Below are 18,565 nucleotides of genomic sequence, written 5' to 3'. Positions count from 1 at the left end.
CATCAACTCAAGAGGGGTATTGGCCTCCCGAGAGAGCTCTGGAGCTGACCTCTTCTTAGAGCTTCTCGTCGCTCCTCGTGGCCTTGTGGGCGGCCACACTTCTAGGGGCATCTATGAACGAGCCCTTGTTCAGAAAGAACAGTTGTTCGTCGACAACGTGGAGGCTGCTCGGTGTGTGCTTCTCGCGCCACACCGCATTCCCCTTAAGGACTTCACGACTTGTCGTAAGAAGCCCGAGACCCGGGGTGGTCTCTATCCTGTTTGGGGATACCCCTGGGTTATGCCCGAGAACTGTCCCACATGGAGTTCTTGTGAGGACATGTTCTGGGCGTGGGTGGAGACTCTCAAGTACTCGCCCACGGAGTTATGGGAACTCCATGAAGATCAGCAGCTGTCCCACATCCTGGACCAGCGTGATCTTCGTGTGAGGTTTGCCCACTTGATCAGCAAGCGTATGCTGCCAAGGGACATCCTGAAGCGCGCGGCTTCTAGCGCTCACGATGAGCGCGGGTACGGTATGTATTCATCATCCGTACCCCGTTCGGGCAAGAAGCCCCGGACTACTTATGAAGCTGCCGCCGCTTCTGTTCCCAGATTGCGACAGCCTTCGGGCAGTCAATCAGGAGTCGTTCAATCGGCTCCCACGAGTTCTCGGAGTGGGCATAACCCCTCCACTTCACGAGGAGCTGTCGCTTCCCGCGACACCGTTGCTCCTGGAGGATCCGCTCCACGTGGAAGTGGACTTCTCCATTCCGGTCAAGCAGGGGCGGAGGTGCCCTCGTACGAGTACGAGTACTCGGCGCCTCCCGAGAGCCACTCTCGTTCGAGTGCTCCGACTGCGGGTCCGACACGGGACCCTGAGGTTGACCGCCTCCGTCAACGTCTCCTCGTGCTTGAGATTGCACTTGGCCTTGGGACTGGCGGTAATGCTGCCGCCCAGGCCGGGAATCAGGGCGAGCTCGCTCGTCTTGCGGGTCGCCTGGACCTGGTGGAGCGAGAGGTCGCGAGCCTGCACCTGCGGGTGGACCGCCGGGCCTCTTCGTCCGATCTGGACGAGGCCTTTCGCATGATCCGACGGATCGAGGCTTTGTTGCCACGTCCGGATCCGCCTGCGGCACACTCCCAGACGTACGCGTATGGTGCGTACCCGGCGTACTCAGCGTACTCGGCGTATGGCGCCGGGGTCCGTTCGTATGGAGCCCCTCCGGCGTACGGTCTTGACCGCAGCCTTGCCGTCCCGACCGAGGCTTGGGTGCCTGCTCCGACGCCCTCGTCGACGACTGTGACCGGCCCTCGCTTCGAGGAGCTGGGTCAAGGGGGGTCTGCGAGTCAGCAACCCCCTGCGGGTCAAAGTACCGCTTAAGACGTCCGACATAGAACGTCGGGTGCGTCGTCATTGACTTTGGAAGGTCGATGGTGTACGACGCACCATGTCTGGCCAGGACTGCAAAAGGTCCGATGAAGCGGTGCTTCAGCTTGTTGCTGCCGACAGAGCTGACAGTGTCTAGCGGTAGGTTCCTCGTGTCTAATAGCACTAAGTCCCCCACTTTAAATACACTTAAGTTTCCTCTTCCATGTTTGTCTGAGTACTCCTTTTGTCTATCCTGGGCCGCTGCCATGGCATCGCGGACCCTGCTGACAATGTTCAGCTTGGTATCCATAAAGGATTCCACCTGTTTCCGCAGCGAAACTGGCCTCACATCCGAGACCTGGGAGGAAAGGGCTTTCCGAGCCTCTCCCCCACTTAGAATAGAGGAGTCAGTGTTTCCTCGAAGAGTGAGAGGCACTCTGGGGTGGCGGAAGCCGTTCAAGTAGAACGGCGTGAACCCCGTGGACGCGTGCACCGCGTTGTTGAGCGCAAACTCAACAACTGGAAGCTGCGTCGACCACGTACGTGGCGCTGCCGCGCACACACTGCGCAGAGTGTCCTCGAGCACTCGATTGACGCGCTCTGTTTGGCCGTCTGTCTGCGGATGATCCGCAGTGGACATCTGCAGACGAGTTCCCAGTAAAGGGAACAGCGTTTTCCAAAACGCAGCAGTGAACCGCGGGTCTCGGTCCGAGACAATCGTCTCCGGGAGACCGTGATAGCGGAACACGCCATCGACGAACAACCTTGCGGTTTGTTCGCCCGTCACAGTGACGGGAACTGGAGCAAGATGTACCATCTTGCTCAGCCGACACACGAACACCAAAATTCCGGTGTTGCCGTGTCCGTCGGCGGGAAGCCCAAAGATGAAGTCAAGACTCATCGACTTCCAACAATCAGCCGGTACGGGCAGGCTCTGTAGTGGAGCCGAAGAGTGCCCTGCGGGTTTAACCCGCTGACATGTTTCACATGTCTTGACGTACCGGGCGACCCACTTGTACATGTGGGTCCACCAGAAGGACTGAGAGACCGACAGAAAGGTCTTCTCGCGGCCCAAGTGGCCGCTGGAGGGCGCGTCATGCGCCTCCGCGAGGATGTCGAGCTTCAGATCCTCGTCGTTGGGTACAACCACCCGTGGAGGATCAGTGGGCTCTACCCGATAATAGAGGAGGCCCTCCTTCAACTCATATCGGTGGAGCCGTGAGCGCTGTCGCGACGAGAGCCAGTCGGACTTCGCGCTCGTTCCGGCCTTAAGGAACTTGACGATAGGCGCGACAGCCTCATCGTCCCGATACGTTATGCGTATCCGATCATATAGATCCGTTGTCACCCGCGTGATGTGGGCCAACTCATAGTCGGGACGCCTAGAGAGGGCGTCCGCAAGCACGTTGAGCTTGCCCGGCTTGTACTCGACGCGGAAGTTATATTCCGCGAAGAAGGACAGCCACCTCGCCATCCGTTGGGAGAGGTGAGGTGAGTTAGTCGCCGTCCTCAAGGACGCGTGGTCTGTGTAGATCACAAAGGGCGTAGAGCCCAGAAGGTGAACACGGAACTTCACAAGGGCATATTTCATTGCCAGGAGCTCCTTGTCATGGACAGGGTAGTTCCGCTCGGCGGCTTTGAGCTGCCTGGACTGGAATGAGATGACTCGTTCCTGTCCAGCCGTGTCGTCCTGCAGCAATGCACACCCGATGGCGTAATCGGAGGCATCGCAGACGACGCTAAACGGCTTCGTCTCGTCCGGCAGAGCCAGGACAGGGGCCTCTTGGAGACTGGCCTTGATGCTGTCAAAAGCATCCTGGTGCTCTTGCTCCCAGCGCCAGTCGACGTCCTTCTGAAGGAGGCTCGACAAAGGCTTAGCGAAGCCCGCGTACCCAGCGCTGTACTTGTGAAGGTAGTTGGCCAAACCCAACCACTTTCGAAGATCCTTCTGGGATCGGGGCGTCGGCCATGCTGCTATGGCCTTGACCTTGTCTGGGTCAGCCCGAACGCCCACGTTGCTTACGAAGCAACCGAGAACTTTGATCTCTGGTGACGCGAAAACGCACTTGTCGATGTTGGCGTAGAGCTTGTTCGCTCGCATCACGTCCAACACTCGACGGAGGTGTCCTAGATGCACCTCCATGGCCGTCTTGCCTCCCTCGGCACGGCTATGGACGAAAATGTCGTCGAAGTACGTCTGTACGAAGGTACGCAAAGGGCGGAACAATTGCGTCACCAGGCGATTGAACGTCGCCGGGGCGTTAGACAAGCCCTGCGGCATGACGAGCCACTCCCAAAGCATGCCGCTTGGAGTGCTTACCGCGGTGAGCGGGATGTCACTCTCTCGCATCAGGATCTGGTAGTATCCGTCTACCAAATCCAGCGCACTGTACAGTACGCTCCCGGCCATGTTGTTCAACAACACATCCTTTCGTGGGATCGGTGTTTGGGCCGGCACCGTTGCGTTGTTCAGCTTGTTATAAGCGTGAACCAGACGCCACTTTCCGTTCGGCTTACGAACGCAGAAAGTCGGCGTCGAGTGCGGGGATTTCGACTCCCGCACCATGCCTGCCTTCGCTTTCGCGGCGAAGAAGGCATCAATGACCTCGCACTGTTCGCGCGGGAGAGGCCATTGCCTCGTGACACAATACTTTGTGCCGGGCACGAGATCAATCTCGTGCCGTACGCCTCGATCCGGTGGGAGTTGGGTCGGTGGGTGTTTATTCACCACGTCCGCATACTCCGTCACCAAAGGATACACCGGATCCTTGGGGTTCTTGAGAATCTCAGAACCCAAGCGCGCCTGACGCTGCTTGTTCATGTCTTCCAGGACGTTCTCGTCCAAGACAGACGAGGAGTTCAGCTCCTCCTGAGTGGTCTCAGGTCTCATGAGTACCATCTCAGCGATCTCTCCAGCCTTGAGGTTGGCCAGGAAAGACTCAGCCGTCATTTCCTCGAGGTTCAGTATCTCTGCAACCTCTGGCAACTGTTCCAAGTGGACACCAGATGCCTTGACGGGTAAACCCGTCTCGCTATCGAAGATGTGATAGCACTCTTCCACCGGCCTTGTCGGAGGAGCCCGGGCCCTGGACTCCGAGTCGCTTGAAGCGACGTCGATCGGAACGAAGTTCGGATCCGACTTGAGGCGGCGGCGGCGTCTTTGCCGACGGCTTCTGTGACGGGGAGCTTTGCTGCCCACGTCTAGGGATGTCGTCGCTACGACATCCGAGGCACTCGTGGCCTCGTGTGGTACTGTTGTACCCACACAGGAAGCGTGTTCAACGCCTTCCTCTTCAGTTAAGGTCTGGGCGACCGCGTGTGGCACTGTGTTACCCACACAGGAAGCGTGTTCAACGCCTTCCTCTTCAGTTAAGGTCTGGGCGACCGCGTGTGGCACTGTGTTACCCACACAGGAAGCGTATCCGACGTCTTCCTCTTCAGTTATGGTCTGGGCGACCGTGAGTGGAACTCTGTTACCCACTCTGAACACGCTGTTCTCAGTGTTCATGACAGCTGCAGCTGTCTGCGGAACTAAGTTACCCGCCTGTGGACCTAAGTTACCCACTTGGCCGGCGCCTCTTCTGGGCGCGGCCACCATCAAAACATCCTCGGAGTCGTCATATACGTCGACGACTCCCAAGCATCTGCCGGATGCTTTGGTACCCTGGCAGCCCTCGCGGGCGCCCCGGGTCCTGACAGAGGTGGGAACATGACTCACCAATGCTCTGTCGGACTGCGCAGGGCGGCTGGCACCGATTGCCTTGCCTCGCCAGTCGATCCAGGGCTCGTGCTTCTCAAGCCAGGGCATGCCCAGGATCATATCATATGGATCCATATCGAGAACAGTGAACTGTTCGAGGCTGTCAAAGTCTTCAAACTTGACAGCCAGATCCACTTGGACGTTGGGGACAGTGACGACCTTCCCGTCGGCCAGTCGCACTGACACCGTCCCGTTGCCCTTGCTTTCTCGCAAAGCTTAGGACAACTTGTTGCTGTTACGAGCAACCGTCTGGCGGCATGCGAAATTCTTCGACGCCCCAGAGTCAATCAAGATTCTAAAGGGGTGATCGTACCCCCGTACACATCCGTGTACTACGAGCAACCCGCCGCTGCTCTTCGCCGATTCGAGAGTGCGAAGACTCTCAGGGGCTAAGTCCCCGTGGTACACGCCACCCGCGCACCCATCACGAAGACTTAGTTCTTCCCCAGTAGGGCGCCCCGCCCCTACTGGTTCCCTGCGTTCCCCTGTCCCCGGGATCCTGGCTTCTGCCAGCGACCCTTGAGGACGGGCTTGGGGAAGGACCGTCTGCGGAGTCTTTCCGCGGGACAGTCGCGCTTGAAGTGGCCCATCTTCCCACAGCCGAAGCAGCGGATGTCACGCTGTTCGGCGGACCCGAGTTCCATGGGAACTGGTCCGTTGGGGCTTGTTCGACCGGGAGCCGACAAGGAACTCCCAGGCCACGCTGAGGCCGGCGTACGCGCCTGGCGATGGCTGTATTCTTCTTGAAGAGCCACTTGAATCGCCTCTTCAAGGGTGTTTGCCTGCACCCGGAACAGCTGAGTGCGTGCGGGGCCCACTCGAAGGCCGTCCATGAACACAGTCATCTTGATGTGTTCATTGAGTGGGTTTCCCACTAGGGACGCCGTGAGCTCCCGTATCTCTTGCACATACTCGTGCAGTTCGCGTCTTCCTTGTTTACACGCGAGGAAGCGCGAACGCTGGCGGTACTCGTAGTTCGCCGGGAGGAACGCGGCTCGGAGCTGTTCGCACAGCTGAGCCCAGGATGTGAAACATCCAGGGGATGTCGCTTCCCGAGTGTACACCCAACTCTTAGCACGACCGCTAAGGTTGGAGAGTGCAAAAGCAACACGCAGTTGCTCGGTCGAGATCAGAGCCGCGTCCATCGCGAGCTCTACTTCTCGGACCCAGAAGTGAAGGTTCTCGCCTTCCTTCCCTTCATACGGCTTTACCTTCAGCCGTATTGGCTTCGGGTGAGGCGGGTTTGCTTCCGCCGCCGGAGCCTGCAGGTTCTCCCGCACATGCGCGATGAGGCCCTGCTCGTACGCGTCGAATGCATTGACGCGCTCGAGCTGCTCAGCCGGTGTTGATACCACCAGGCTCTGCAGGGCCTCCATCCCGAAGATGCCTGCCATCTTCCGAACCGACTCGAACTGAGAGTCGTTCATATGGGAGAAGTCGTTCCTATCCATGGCAACGAACTTCGGAGGTTCAGGTAGTCTACCCGCGATGGCGTGGATTGACCAACAAGTGCTACCAAGTGTGACGGGGTCACACAGCACCTTGCGCTAGAGGAAGTTATCTTCCGAGAGTATACAAACTCTCAGTGAACGGCAGTTCACAGGTCCCCTCTTTAATTAAAGAGAGCGAAGTGACCTAAATAAGGTAGATTGTAAACTGAGTATATTTATAGGTAGGTTAAGTTTGTGGTTAATACAAACTATCAGTTACCTATAGAAATGCAATGTCATTTAACCAATGGTTGGTTTTGAATGACCTTGGTACCTTGTACCAAATATCCCGGAGTATGACATGTCATACTCCTGAAGTGTGAAGTGTCACACTTCATGTAACCAGGGTACACTTAGTGCTACGTACCCCGTTACACATTCAGTTCCTGGATTGCTAATGTGGCCATAATCAAACACCATGAGACCAAATTCGAAGCTGCCCCGCAGTTGGAAAAGCGATACAGTCGTGAGGCGCTTAAGCCTTGCTTTCCACTTCGAAGAGTATCGCAGATACTCGTGAGATGAAGACACCGATCAACAAGGTGCAATTGGTGCTACAGACCTTTGACTGAGGCAATCTCGAAGACGGATGTGGCAGTATTTATAAGAAGGCGTTAGGTTAGCTAAGTACTGGGTCGGAGCGCTGCATATTGCAATGCTTCTGAATTTAATCGTGTCTAAGTGTATTTTAAAGTTTGACCAATTTGTTTCAGCGTAAGGCAAAGCCGATAATACTTATCTCGGATTTCCAACGCTTAATCTTCCCATGGCAACGCTGTCACGTCGCTCAACTTCAGAAATGTGTTTAGTTTTAATAATTTCCAGCAGCTAGAACGGCTTCTTGTGTTTAAGGCTCATCGTCTTGTTGAGCCTCTTTGCAGTCCACTTCTCCGGCCAAAGTAAGAGACGGCAACGACTGTAATTTTTTGTTTTGATGAGCTTCACCTTTTGGCTGTACGTCTGCTCAAAAAATAAAAAAAATAAAATCGTACGTGGAAAACCCAAAACTAACTTTAAAGTATATTTGTAAATATTGACGAAAATATTTTTTGCGATTAGCTACTAACTTACCGGTAGTAAACTGGAATCGCTCTTAACAATAAAAAGTCAAATTGTGTCCTTCTGAGCGTCTGATATGACAAAATGAATTATGTAGGCATCAAAATCCAAGCTGCTAGGACAAATTCGATTGGGTGTTCTACGCAGCATTATGGCTGCTTTTACGCGGACTGGCTAGGATGAGTGTGATAAGTACTTATCAGATAGTATCATGGTATCCTAAGCGTGCGAATAAAATGTCAAATTGCTGAGAGCTAAAACTACATATTGTGTCAGGGTTGAAGTGGATTTCAAAGGTACCTACCTATATCTGTTCCCAAACGCAACCCCCGTAATCGTAAGCTGCACTCAATTATTAGCGCTCATATCGAATGAGAATTACAACACTTTGCAGCAGCACGACCCCCCTTCCCTGTCAAGTCCAACCATTGTGGAGACCTGCTCGCCGCTCTTTTCCTCTTGTTACCATGTATTAAGCAAATGGAACTCGGCATTCCCGGCAACCCACCCATTGCTAGTAGGGTCTTCGAGACGTCTTTTAGTTGCCGTGCCGAGCATCCTCGCTAATTACGCATCATCGATGCCTTTCTTTCCAATGGCTGACAACAAACTCAAAGGGATCCTGGCTCTTCCTCATCGCGTAGGACACCCAAATCCCCAACGCAGGATTTGTAAAACGCGACGTGCCTTCTTCGTTGAATCTGAGTAGCTAAAACACTCCAGTTACACTCTCGTTTCTTTGCCACGTTTCCGTCAGCGACCTCTCCAATTTCCAAGCCATGCCGCTGCTGACGTCGTTTCTTGACAGAGCCATCAATTTCGCTACGAGTACATCGTCGTTGTGTGCTTTAAGTGCTCTCACAATTTCGTCTACTGGTTTCTCAAGCGTGTTGAAGGCATTGTTAATCCACATGCCCAATGCTGAAGTCTTCTGATCGTATGTATTACTACATTCATACTTTTCCCTGCAGTTTTCCATCTCTCTCAACCGCGTGACAATCGAGTTTTCACTCGTCGGATTTGCAGTAGTCAACATGTGTACTAGATCATCGTCGCCGTAGTGAGACCCAAACGTGTTGAACATCGCATCGTCAGCAGAGGACTGACTATTGTTCTAGATTTTGAGTACATGACGAGCCCATTCATCGAATGCTTCACTCAAGAAGCAATCGGACTTTGCTTTATCAAGCCTCAACTTCGGAAAGCTTGGAGTAGCCATGGTGAGCTGGTTATCCGTTTTGAAGATTGATTTCGCGCAGTCTCGTAGCTTCTGAAAGCAAATCTTTGGAACCAGCTCTGTCATCTTCGTAATACTGGGACTAACTCTATCTTCTGAGGCATTACTGTTGGCGCCCTAGTGCGCCGATGGTACGAACGTGATTCACACTGGGAGCCATGAGTCCAGCACTAGCCAACATCAAAGCCGAACCTAAATAGAGCAGAAACGAAATTGTTACCAAGAGCATTCCACGACGGAGCTCCATTTTGCGTTTGAAAGCGTTATTATTTGTGTACTTGAAAGAAAACTGCGAAGTGGGCTCTTTTGAAGTTGAATAGGACAGCTTCATCTGTAAAGGTTGCTCTTAACCATTGAAGGGCATATCTTGCGGCTGCTTCCTGAGTGTTTATGCGGCTGCCTTTGTTGATGACGTTCGAGGATGCGATACCAATTGCTAATGGAATCGGAGCTGGTACGTTGTTTCTATCGTATGATGGTACCGATGGATGCGCTAAACATCAGACATTTGTTCTCTGACTGTTCGGTTTGCTTCGATGTGCATTCTTTCTTTAACCGGTTTTAAATTTTTTACTATTATGTGCGTCAAGAAATCAGACGTCGAGAGAGAGAGAGAGCTGATGGTGAAGATTAATAAGTCAAGTAGTACGCAATAAAGCTGTACCGTGGTAAGCCTCAATGGCTCCTTTTTCCTGTACATGTATCTCTCGAATCTTCTCGCCACAAGTTGGCGTAAGCTACCATACTTCGAAAAGAATTAATAATACTTACGAAAGCGATAGAGCTCCTTCCAATTTGCAACGTGTCTGGGTCGCCGGTCAAAGCGCTATAAGCATGCCATAGCGACTAATCATTGCCACTGACACAGGTTGCTGGGAGGGGGGGGATCTGACACCTCCATATCCTTTAATATAGAGACGTTTTACAGTTATTTTGTTCATTTTAAATGTGTCCTTATCCACGGTGAATATGAAAACGTAGCATTTTGTCAGCTTAAAGGTAGGGACAGACTAGATTCTTATCTGTGGGTTTGGCAAGACGTTTTTAAAGTGGGCCTGACAAAAACTGGCTTATAAGGTGATTAAAAAGATGTGTGATTTTACCGTTTTATGTAGGGTTAGGAAGGCACCCTGTTGCCTATTAATCTAGCCAATCTAATTTCGTTAATATCCAAATAATGGTAGATCATTTCGGCTCGATTAATACAAGTATCTTAAGATTTCTTGCTAAATATTCGAAAAAATCATGAGGTACATTTCATTACCTGGTATATGTGTTTTTGGCCAATTTTACAAGGGCTAGGTTTAAAGGTACGTTTTAGCTTATTTTGTAAACTTATGCAAAGATTCTCTGAGTTGACACGAGCTTCGATTAGAGTGAAGTCCGTTCAAGTGTTTCAATCACGTTGCTACTAAAAAATCTGATATTACTTGTTTGATGAAATTATCATGCGATTGAGATCTTTTTTTGAAAGGCCCAGCAAAAACAGAGCAGAACATGACCAATGAATAATCAATCGTCTGAGTGTACAGTAAAACTTATGTGCAAACGGCCGTTCGACAGTTAAGAACTACCAAGCAAAAACAAGTATTTTGTGTACTCTGATTGTTAATTGAAAACGCCACTTTTGGGCGGTGTTCATTGGCTAGAAATTAGTCTAGGATAAATTATGAGCGGTCCGAATGCACATAAGTTTTACGGTATCTGAATGATTAGAGCTATGTTCATTTATTTTGCTTATTCGTTTTAAGACTTAAACAAATGTTGGATAAAATACTGTATTATAGTACAGTAAAATACAACAAAAACTGTAGCCAGAAGATAGGGGTCTGGTAGTTCTTCGCAGAAATTCTGACTGTACATGTATCTATATTGCATGTATGCCCCAATCCTATTAGTAGTGATACGTTTCGATTCAAACACAAGTTGCTAAAAATCAAGATCAGTGGTTTATTCAATTTTAAGAAAACATAGCGGATATTCTAGGATCGAAGAAATTTGGGGTGTGCTTCCTACCTCTAAATCTACCAGCTACTGTCGACCCATGCGCAGAATGTCGAATATCCCTTCACCGAAAAAAGTATTGAAATCGCTCATAACTCTGTCGCTTTCAGAGTTGCGATCACTTGGACTTAGCATGCTGCTAAAGGTTTTGGGGTTCTTTTTTTCACCCTCCCACTTAGAGAATTGGCTCCGCTGTAAATCACGAAGAAACCGTTTCGTAGGTTCGTCAGTCGCAGTCCGCTTTGAAGCTGCAAGCATCTGAGCCAAACGAACTTCGCCGAAATGTTTCTCCATCTTTGTGATGACTGCTTTTTCATTGTATTGTTTCATCGTCTTCATGTAGGTGTACCACGTTTTGAAAGCGACGCTTTCAACTACGTCGCTTTTCTTAACGTCCAGTTTCAAGAGATCAAAAACATCGTCTGCGCTTCGACCGCTGGCTCCCCAAACCTGCAGCTCCAATTTCGTTGCGGTTGCCTTGGTTCTACCGACCGTCTTGGCTCTGGTAATAATCTTCGTCAATTGCTCCTCACCAAGTTGTGTCTTTAGTACCGAATACATTCTATTGTCAGCGTCCCCTTTCAAGTTTTTCAGATATGCGACCCAAGTTCTCCACAGCGGATCTTCAAGCACTTGGTCTCCTGCCTTGTTAAGCTCCAGGAGCTTGAACAGCTCTTCGTCACTTTTTCCGGCCTTGAGCCAACTCTCGATCTGTGTTCTCTGCATGTTCTGGACAATGATTATCGAGTTTTGATCCGACTTCGCAGAAGCAATCACCCTTGCCACGGAAGCGTCAGTGTGGTGTGCCTTAAACTTCAGTAGTAGCAGCTCATAAGGATTCTGCTTGAGCGAGTAGACGTAGGAGATCCAAATCGGGAGCGTTGGATTCTTCAGAAGAGAAGCTCCTTCCTCCTTTAACTTGAGAATATTCGAAGCGTCCGTGGCGGTTTTCCCACTGCTTTGCCATTCTCGAACAGTTTATTCGTCATGTCAGTCCTGATAAACGACACGACCTTGTCATCTTTAGCAGTAATAATCATCTTCGCTAGTCCCTCATCATCGTAGCGTGCAGTCAGCTGAATAGCTCTTCGTACGGAGATTTACCTCCGACCCTGTGGCCGTAAGAAATCCAAGTGCTCAGCACGGGGCTCTTCAGTAGATTCACCTCGTCAATATCTAGTTTCAGAAGCTTGAACACGTCGTCTGTAGTCCGTGCTTCAGTCTGCCATTTAGTCAGCAATGAGGACATAAGTTTATTCTCCAAGCTAGGATCAATCGTCTGGGAGCTCTTTGCAGTAATCACCATGCTCGCGAGAACATCATCACCGTAGCGAGACGAAAGAGTCGAGACCATGGCAAAGTCTCCAGCCTCGGCGTTTTTCTTATACGACTTAGCCACAGACGCGGCCCATTGTTTGAACTGCGAGCTCTCAAAGATGTTCTGCTCTACTTTGCCGACCTTTAATTTCTTAAACAGCTTGTCCGTGGCCTGCTGGTTGTTCGAAGTCATCTTGGTATTTGCGTTGCTCGCCAGCTTTTGCAGCTTCTGAGTTCCAGTTGTAGCTACATCTTTAAGCTTCGTGAGACCTAGAGCATCGAATGCGCGATCTTCGGTGGTGAGGTCTGGTGCTCTCAAATACCGTCTGACACGGGTGTCGAAGCTGTTGGCAGATATTTTCATACTGTTCAACTCGGAGGGAATGGATCCGGCACTGACACACACCAGTAGTGCAACCAATGTCAACACAACGGCGTGGTAGCTCTGGTTGGCTCTAGGATTCATTCTTGAAGTGGTCGAAAGTGTGCTCTGGAGTTGATCGTGAAACGGAAAGGGGGAGTTGAAAGCATGATAATCATCATGCGGGGATTTACAGTAGGCAATAAGAGACACAGCAACTTTTATTAACCCCTTCAAACCGGCTGATTTTTCCTTTCCTTAAATTGCATATGCAAGATAGTTTGACTTGGTGTTTGTATACTTTTACTTGTTACAGAGATGGTCGACGAACCGAGCGTTGTAATAACCGGTGCAAACTGCATATTAACGTGCATACACGGCTGCAAGTTTAGGTTCTAAACTGCATTATTCATTCCATTTCCGTAACATAGATGCTGACTTCCGGTCGTCTGGTAGTACAGCGATAGGCGGGTGCAGAAACGGTTGCAAGTTTAGAGATATTTGAATGTCGAATTTTAGAAACTGTCCAATTGCGTACATATATTGAAGTTTTCCCATCCAAGTGGCGAGCAATCAAAAGTTCAGTTATTATGGCTCATACAAATATGAAGCCTATAATATAATCTGAGCATGGGCTTCCGGCTCTGGCCTCACGGACTGCATAGTAAGCAAAATGAATCGACGGTTGCACTTTATTCTCAACCTGCAAGAGATATAGAAAGACAATTTTCACTGCAGCCATTACTTCGCAAAAACACAAATACTGATGATAGAATGCATATTCACCCTTTGGTATCCTGCATATGTATGATACTTAATCAGCAGCATCTCTCAGTCTTTTGCGTGATCCACCACCTTTCGTTGGAGTTGCTGGGCGCATACGGATGCGGCGTTCTTAGTTCGAAGGTCGCAGCTTTCTTTCACTCCATTCCTTGTGCCACACGTCAAAGCAGGTTGTCAAGACTCCGCGAATCACATGCCTCGGGTGCATACACAGGTAGATAGGCGCATTACCATCGCACTCGGAGCAGTAGTACGCCGTCGTGTGGGGCTTCGCGCCCTGCATCAGAGAGCAAACTTTACACGCACGCTGACGCCGCTTCGGCTGCGTATCTCAGGTCCTCCATTCATCCACCAACTGTGCTACATGAGTAGAAGCGTGCCCCGCCACACCAGCATCTTGCTGAATCTGCTGCGGCTTGGAAGCATGGCTTCATCAAATGAAAGCTCTGCAGGTGGCACGTATCCTTCGCGAAACGTCCGCTGCAGCACTTCAACAACCTTGCGGATCTTCCAGGCTCGATCCGTGGTCGCTCTTGGGTCGTCGTTATCATTGAAGTGTAGATTTCTGCAGATATCCATGAATCGATCTCGTGCCATCACAGAACTGAACGCTCCACGTGGAATCGCCCCCTCGTCGGTGGTTTTCCAGTGGTTTGCCAGCTTTTCTCGGTTTGGGCAAATTGTTCGCGCGATCAGTAGTCCCACGAAGCGACACAGCTCGTGTGGTTTGATTGGAGGAACTGCTTGAAGCTCTTGTAGCACATCGCGCCGTGTCTTCTTCTTCGTGGCAGGATTCGCTTGACAGCGTCGCTTGTGGCGCTTATAGGCATCGTCAACACGAGCGTGGAGCATATCTCTTTGGTACTTGTTTGAACAGACAGCAACGTGCTGCCACAATGCAACCGGCATGAAGTAAAAGAACAACGCCATAGGCGAGTTTCCACGATGCAGTACTTCAGGAGTGGGTCCAGAATAGCCTTGGTGAAGTCCCGGGTAGCTACTAGCGCCTTCAACAGGAACGTAAGGCGTCTGTAACTCCTCATACACATCCGGTTCTTGAATTGGGCCCCATCCATTGTCGAAAACTCTCTCAGTGTTCTGTCCAGCAAGTTACCCGCCAACACAGCGTCGGTGCCTCCAAATCCATCCAGAAATTCTTTTGCCAGCGCAATATCCATCTCGTCTCGTTCAGGGTTTCGGCACCGATCCATCGGCCGCACTGGCATTTGATACCCAACCACTGCAATCAGACTGGGTATCTGTGACAACGTCGTCCCTTGCCGCTTCATCGCCAGATTCAAGTGCATCATAGTTGGGGTCTCTTCCGCCCGGGGCGTCCACATTCAACCGGTCAGTTGTTTCTGCAAGTATATCTTCGTAACACAAGCATAAAAATCGTTATCATGAATAATCAGTATAAGGTATCATGAATATGCAGCATACGCACTGAATCGCATTGTAAGACATACCCGTTTCGTTTGTCTCTTCAACAGACTCAACGCTGGAATACCCTTCGTCCCCCGATTCAACATTTTCTTCGTCACCTCCATGAGGACCTGGCAACACGATGGGGGTTTGAGCGACGACTTGAGTAACGGGTTCAGCTACTGGCACTGGCGCTTTTTCTTCATCAGATATGGCGTCGTCAACTATAGCGCATTCACAAGCGTTAGACTGCATCAATATGCATGTGGTCGATGAAATATTCAGGATAGCGTACGGGCTTCTTCGGGCGGATGTACTGCATGAGCTAATGCATAATGCTAGTTAGTTATCCTGCATATCCTGCATATCATATCATGAATATGCAACTGGTACTCACATGAGCGGCGACGTTTCTGCTTGTCCGTGGCAGCCGGCTTGGGCACTTTTCGAGTGCGTTTCACTTGCGTTTATCGCGTCAAAGGCTGCTGAGTACCTGAAGAAGGTTGAAGTGGAGACGTGGGTTGGGTGGTGGCCGCTTGAGCGGGTGGTGATCTTGTTGTGACAGCAGGATCAGCAGGAGGTGCTGGTGGCGTCTGGAATGGTCCAGAACCGGTAGACGAAGGCTTTTTGGAAGCTGTAACATCATACAAACAATTGGTTAGACTGTGTAGCCAGCAATAGCCACCATCTCGCATACCACCACTGTAGTACTCCAACAGCTCTTCCTCCCCAAGAAAAAAGTCGATTCCTTTGTGCCGTTAACATGTCCGCCAGGGCGAACGTACTTCCATCTCGGATCTAAGTCCTTAGCTCGCGGTCTTACAAATGTCCATCCCTGCTTCTTCAGCTCCTTCCACGCCACACCAAACGGGATGTTTTGACTGCTCACGTACTTGCCTCGGACAGCAACCATTTCATGCTGAGAGCCTGGCTCCGTTCTTTTCCAGCGCGAATTCTCGAATGAGTGGCTGGAGAGGGAGCGAAAAAATACCTTTGGAAAATAATGTAAAACTTATGTTTACCACATAAACTTTTATATCTTATATTCAAATTTAGAGAAATATTATCTGTCTCGTCGCTTGTTATGTGTATCTTCTATGCTACCACACGTACAGAGAGCCTGCACTTGTAGGGTTCTTTTTGACTTAGATTTTGTATAGCCGAGGATTTGAAAAAAAAGTATCTATACAAACTTTAAGTCATATTTGGGCTTACCTGCATTATGCAGGTTAAGCATTTTTGAAAAGCTGCATATGCAGGCTCCCGGTTTCAAGGGGTTAGTAAGTATTAATAGTCGGTGCACTTGGATTTGTAATCTATCAAGCGATGGGTACAGTACATGTACAATAGATGTTTTCAAAAGTTGGAAGTGGCTTGATTACGGACATGCTCTGCTAGCCATGGATCGACATCAAAGATGACTTGTGTTAGCCAGGTTGCTCTATACAGTAGATGTCACCAGACTGGTGGCTTAAGTAGCAGCTTAAATTAGAATCGAAATCAAAATTGGGCTCCCGGTGTTATTACATGTGGATATGTAATTATTAATTGTTTTGCAGAAACACTTTTTCTCTCTCTTTTTTATAGTGCTATAACAGACTTTTAAGACAGCTAAAACAGACTTTTTTTAATTTTGTTCTTAAATTAAAACGAATTTAATTATGACTCATTAACACCTTGCGTCCGGACGGTACTTACCCAGAACGCGTAGCGCATGTCGTAAGATACGGCATAGCGATGTCACTTCGTATTTGTATGAGTGCCCGTTTAGCCTGAGACTAGCTATATTAATTCGCAAAAGGATTCCTTTTTAATGTCGTAACTCTGACGGCATTGAGCGACTGTCTGACTGCTCCATGTCGTTTGTGCCACCAACATATGGTTTAATTGCTTCACCGACTGTCCACTCACTTCAAGAAATGCCAGAAAGAAGGTGCGTTGGTTCAAGAAACTGTGCATTTCAAACAAATCACTTATCAACTGACACGCAGATCACCCTCACCCGTCAGCGCTACCATTCTCGCTCTTTCCGCCGTTGCCGCTGTAGGTACCGCCATCGCACACAAGCCGAAGTTCTCGTCGACTCTTCTTTCTTGGAACAGCTTTCTGGCCGGGTCGACGGAGCACGATGCGCTTCCCCGGTTTTAGTGGAATGGATTGGCAGGCGTCGAAGTCATTATGCCAGATGTCGAAGCATGTCTTAGCTATGCGCTTGTGTTCCCGTCGAAGCCGGTTGCACAGCCAACACCTGGCATTGTCAACCAAGCATCGTTTGCAAAAGAACGTAGTTGCGAATGACTTCTTCTTTCCAGTACGCAAGGGCGCAGATCTTGCACGATCTCTGCCGGCGCATCTGGACCCCAGTCACAATGACCCAGGCTTCGGACTGCTGGCGTGCGTGCGTGAGTCGAACTGGAATGCTCTGACACTTCTGGCACGCTGCGGGCGGCGTTGCCTCTACTCCTGCAAAATCTTCGGCTTTGAGTTCAAGAAACAGATTTTGGAGAATGAAAAGTCGCTTTGAGCGTTTCATTGCAATCATCCCCTTGATCTTAGCCCCCCCCCCCCGTTGTGGTCATATACGCGTTTACTATGCCCATGTCCGGGTAGCCTAAGACAGGTTTTTTTAATACTCCGGACATTTGCAGCGAAAACGACTAGTCGATCGAGGACATCAACTCCGCTCATCCAGTTCACGTAGTCGCTCACAGCAAAGGGGCACTGCACTCGGACCGCACCGATACGCTTTATCTTTCGCCCAATTGTCGAAGCCGTTATACCGGAGCTCGTGCAGAGACAATATACGGGCTTCCGGTCCCACCAAACGCACGAAGTCATTGTCGGAATTGCGATTGAGCACGAGAATGAGAATGTACCGTGGGGTAACTACCTGGGCGTGTCTTCCTTGTAGTCTTGAAATTCTTGTTGAACCCAAGGCGGTCGGTCATGATCGTGCCAATAACATACACCTTCAAACGCAGGAGCTCAATTGCAAGGGGCACGGACGGGTAGTAGCGGTCGATCACAACGGTATGTTACGTGTGCCGAGACTGACAGAGGACGATTTTTACGTTCCCTACGGCGGCTGAGGCACTAGTCTTGTAGACTGAGTTATCCGCTCCATCAGCAGATACATGCTTGCCGACAAAAACTACAAATCTACATACTTACGACATTAAGCGCTGTCAGACAAGCTCAAAGTAGAAAGTTACGACATACAAAAAGTTCTGCGGCAGTAAGCTGTGTGTGCGTCGCATACCATATAGATTTTGGACCCGTAGCGGTGAGGCTTTTCGGCCATGAACATGCCGGTCGGGTTGCGCTTCGTCGTGACCGGCAGAACACCCTTATCAAACGAGAAGGCAGCAGGAAGAGACCATTCAACCAGAAAGCGCTCTTGGATATTGTCAGCTACGGGGAGCAGCTTCTAGCGTTTATTGTTGCCGGGCTCAATTGTGTTGTCAAAGAGGTGCAGGTATTTCATGGTACTCTGGCACCTGTCGCGCGCCATGTACCGCCCCATAAGACAAGCAGGGAGAGCCCTATCTTCCACCATTTTTCAGTGCGCATTGAAACGCCTCTTCTGTGGACAGAGCGTCTGTGCAACAAGCAGCCCAACGACGTGAAGAATTTCGTGGGTAGCGTATACTGGTTTAGCCTTTAAACGACGCGTACTTTGCTTGATAGTCTCCTCCCGGCGGTCACTCTATCAATCATGCATCTTACGGGCGCACTCATCAACTTGCTGTAAGCCATAGCGATTCGTCACAGACACAAT

The 18,565-nt window shown here is 50.2% G+C and overlaps 1 protein-coding gene across 1 annotated transcript; it reads right to left on the bottom strand.

Annotated features, from left to right (window-relative positions):
• Positions 1-10,928: 10,928 nt before the first annotated feature.
• Positions 10,929-12,684, bottom strand: PITG_17871 (secreted RxLR effector, putative; the record flags this gene model as incomplete). The annotated part of the gene is made up of 3 exons (XM_002896364.1): positions 10,929-11,093; positions 11,175-11,859; positions 11,996-12,684. The coding sequence occupies 3 exons, from the start codon at positions 12,682-12,684 to the stop codon at positions 10,929-10,931; spliced, it is 1,539 nt and encodes a 512-aa protein (XP_002896410.1).
• Positions 12,685-18,565: the final 5,881 nt, after the last annotated feature.

This window comes from Phytophthora infestans, genomic scaffold (genome assembly GCF_000142945.1).
Source record: "Phytophthora infestans T30-4 supercont1.61 genomic scaffold, whole genome shotgun sequence".
NCBI classification, from domain to species: Eukaryota; Oomycota; class Peronosporomycetes; order Peronosporales; family Peronosporaceae; genus Phytophthora; species Phytophthora infestans.
This window is presented reverse-complemented; position numbering and strand designations above follow the sequence as displayed.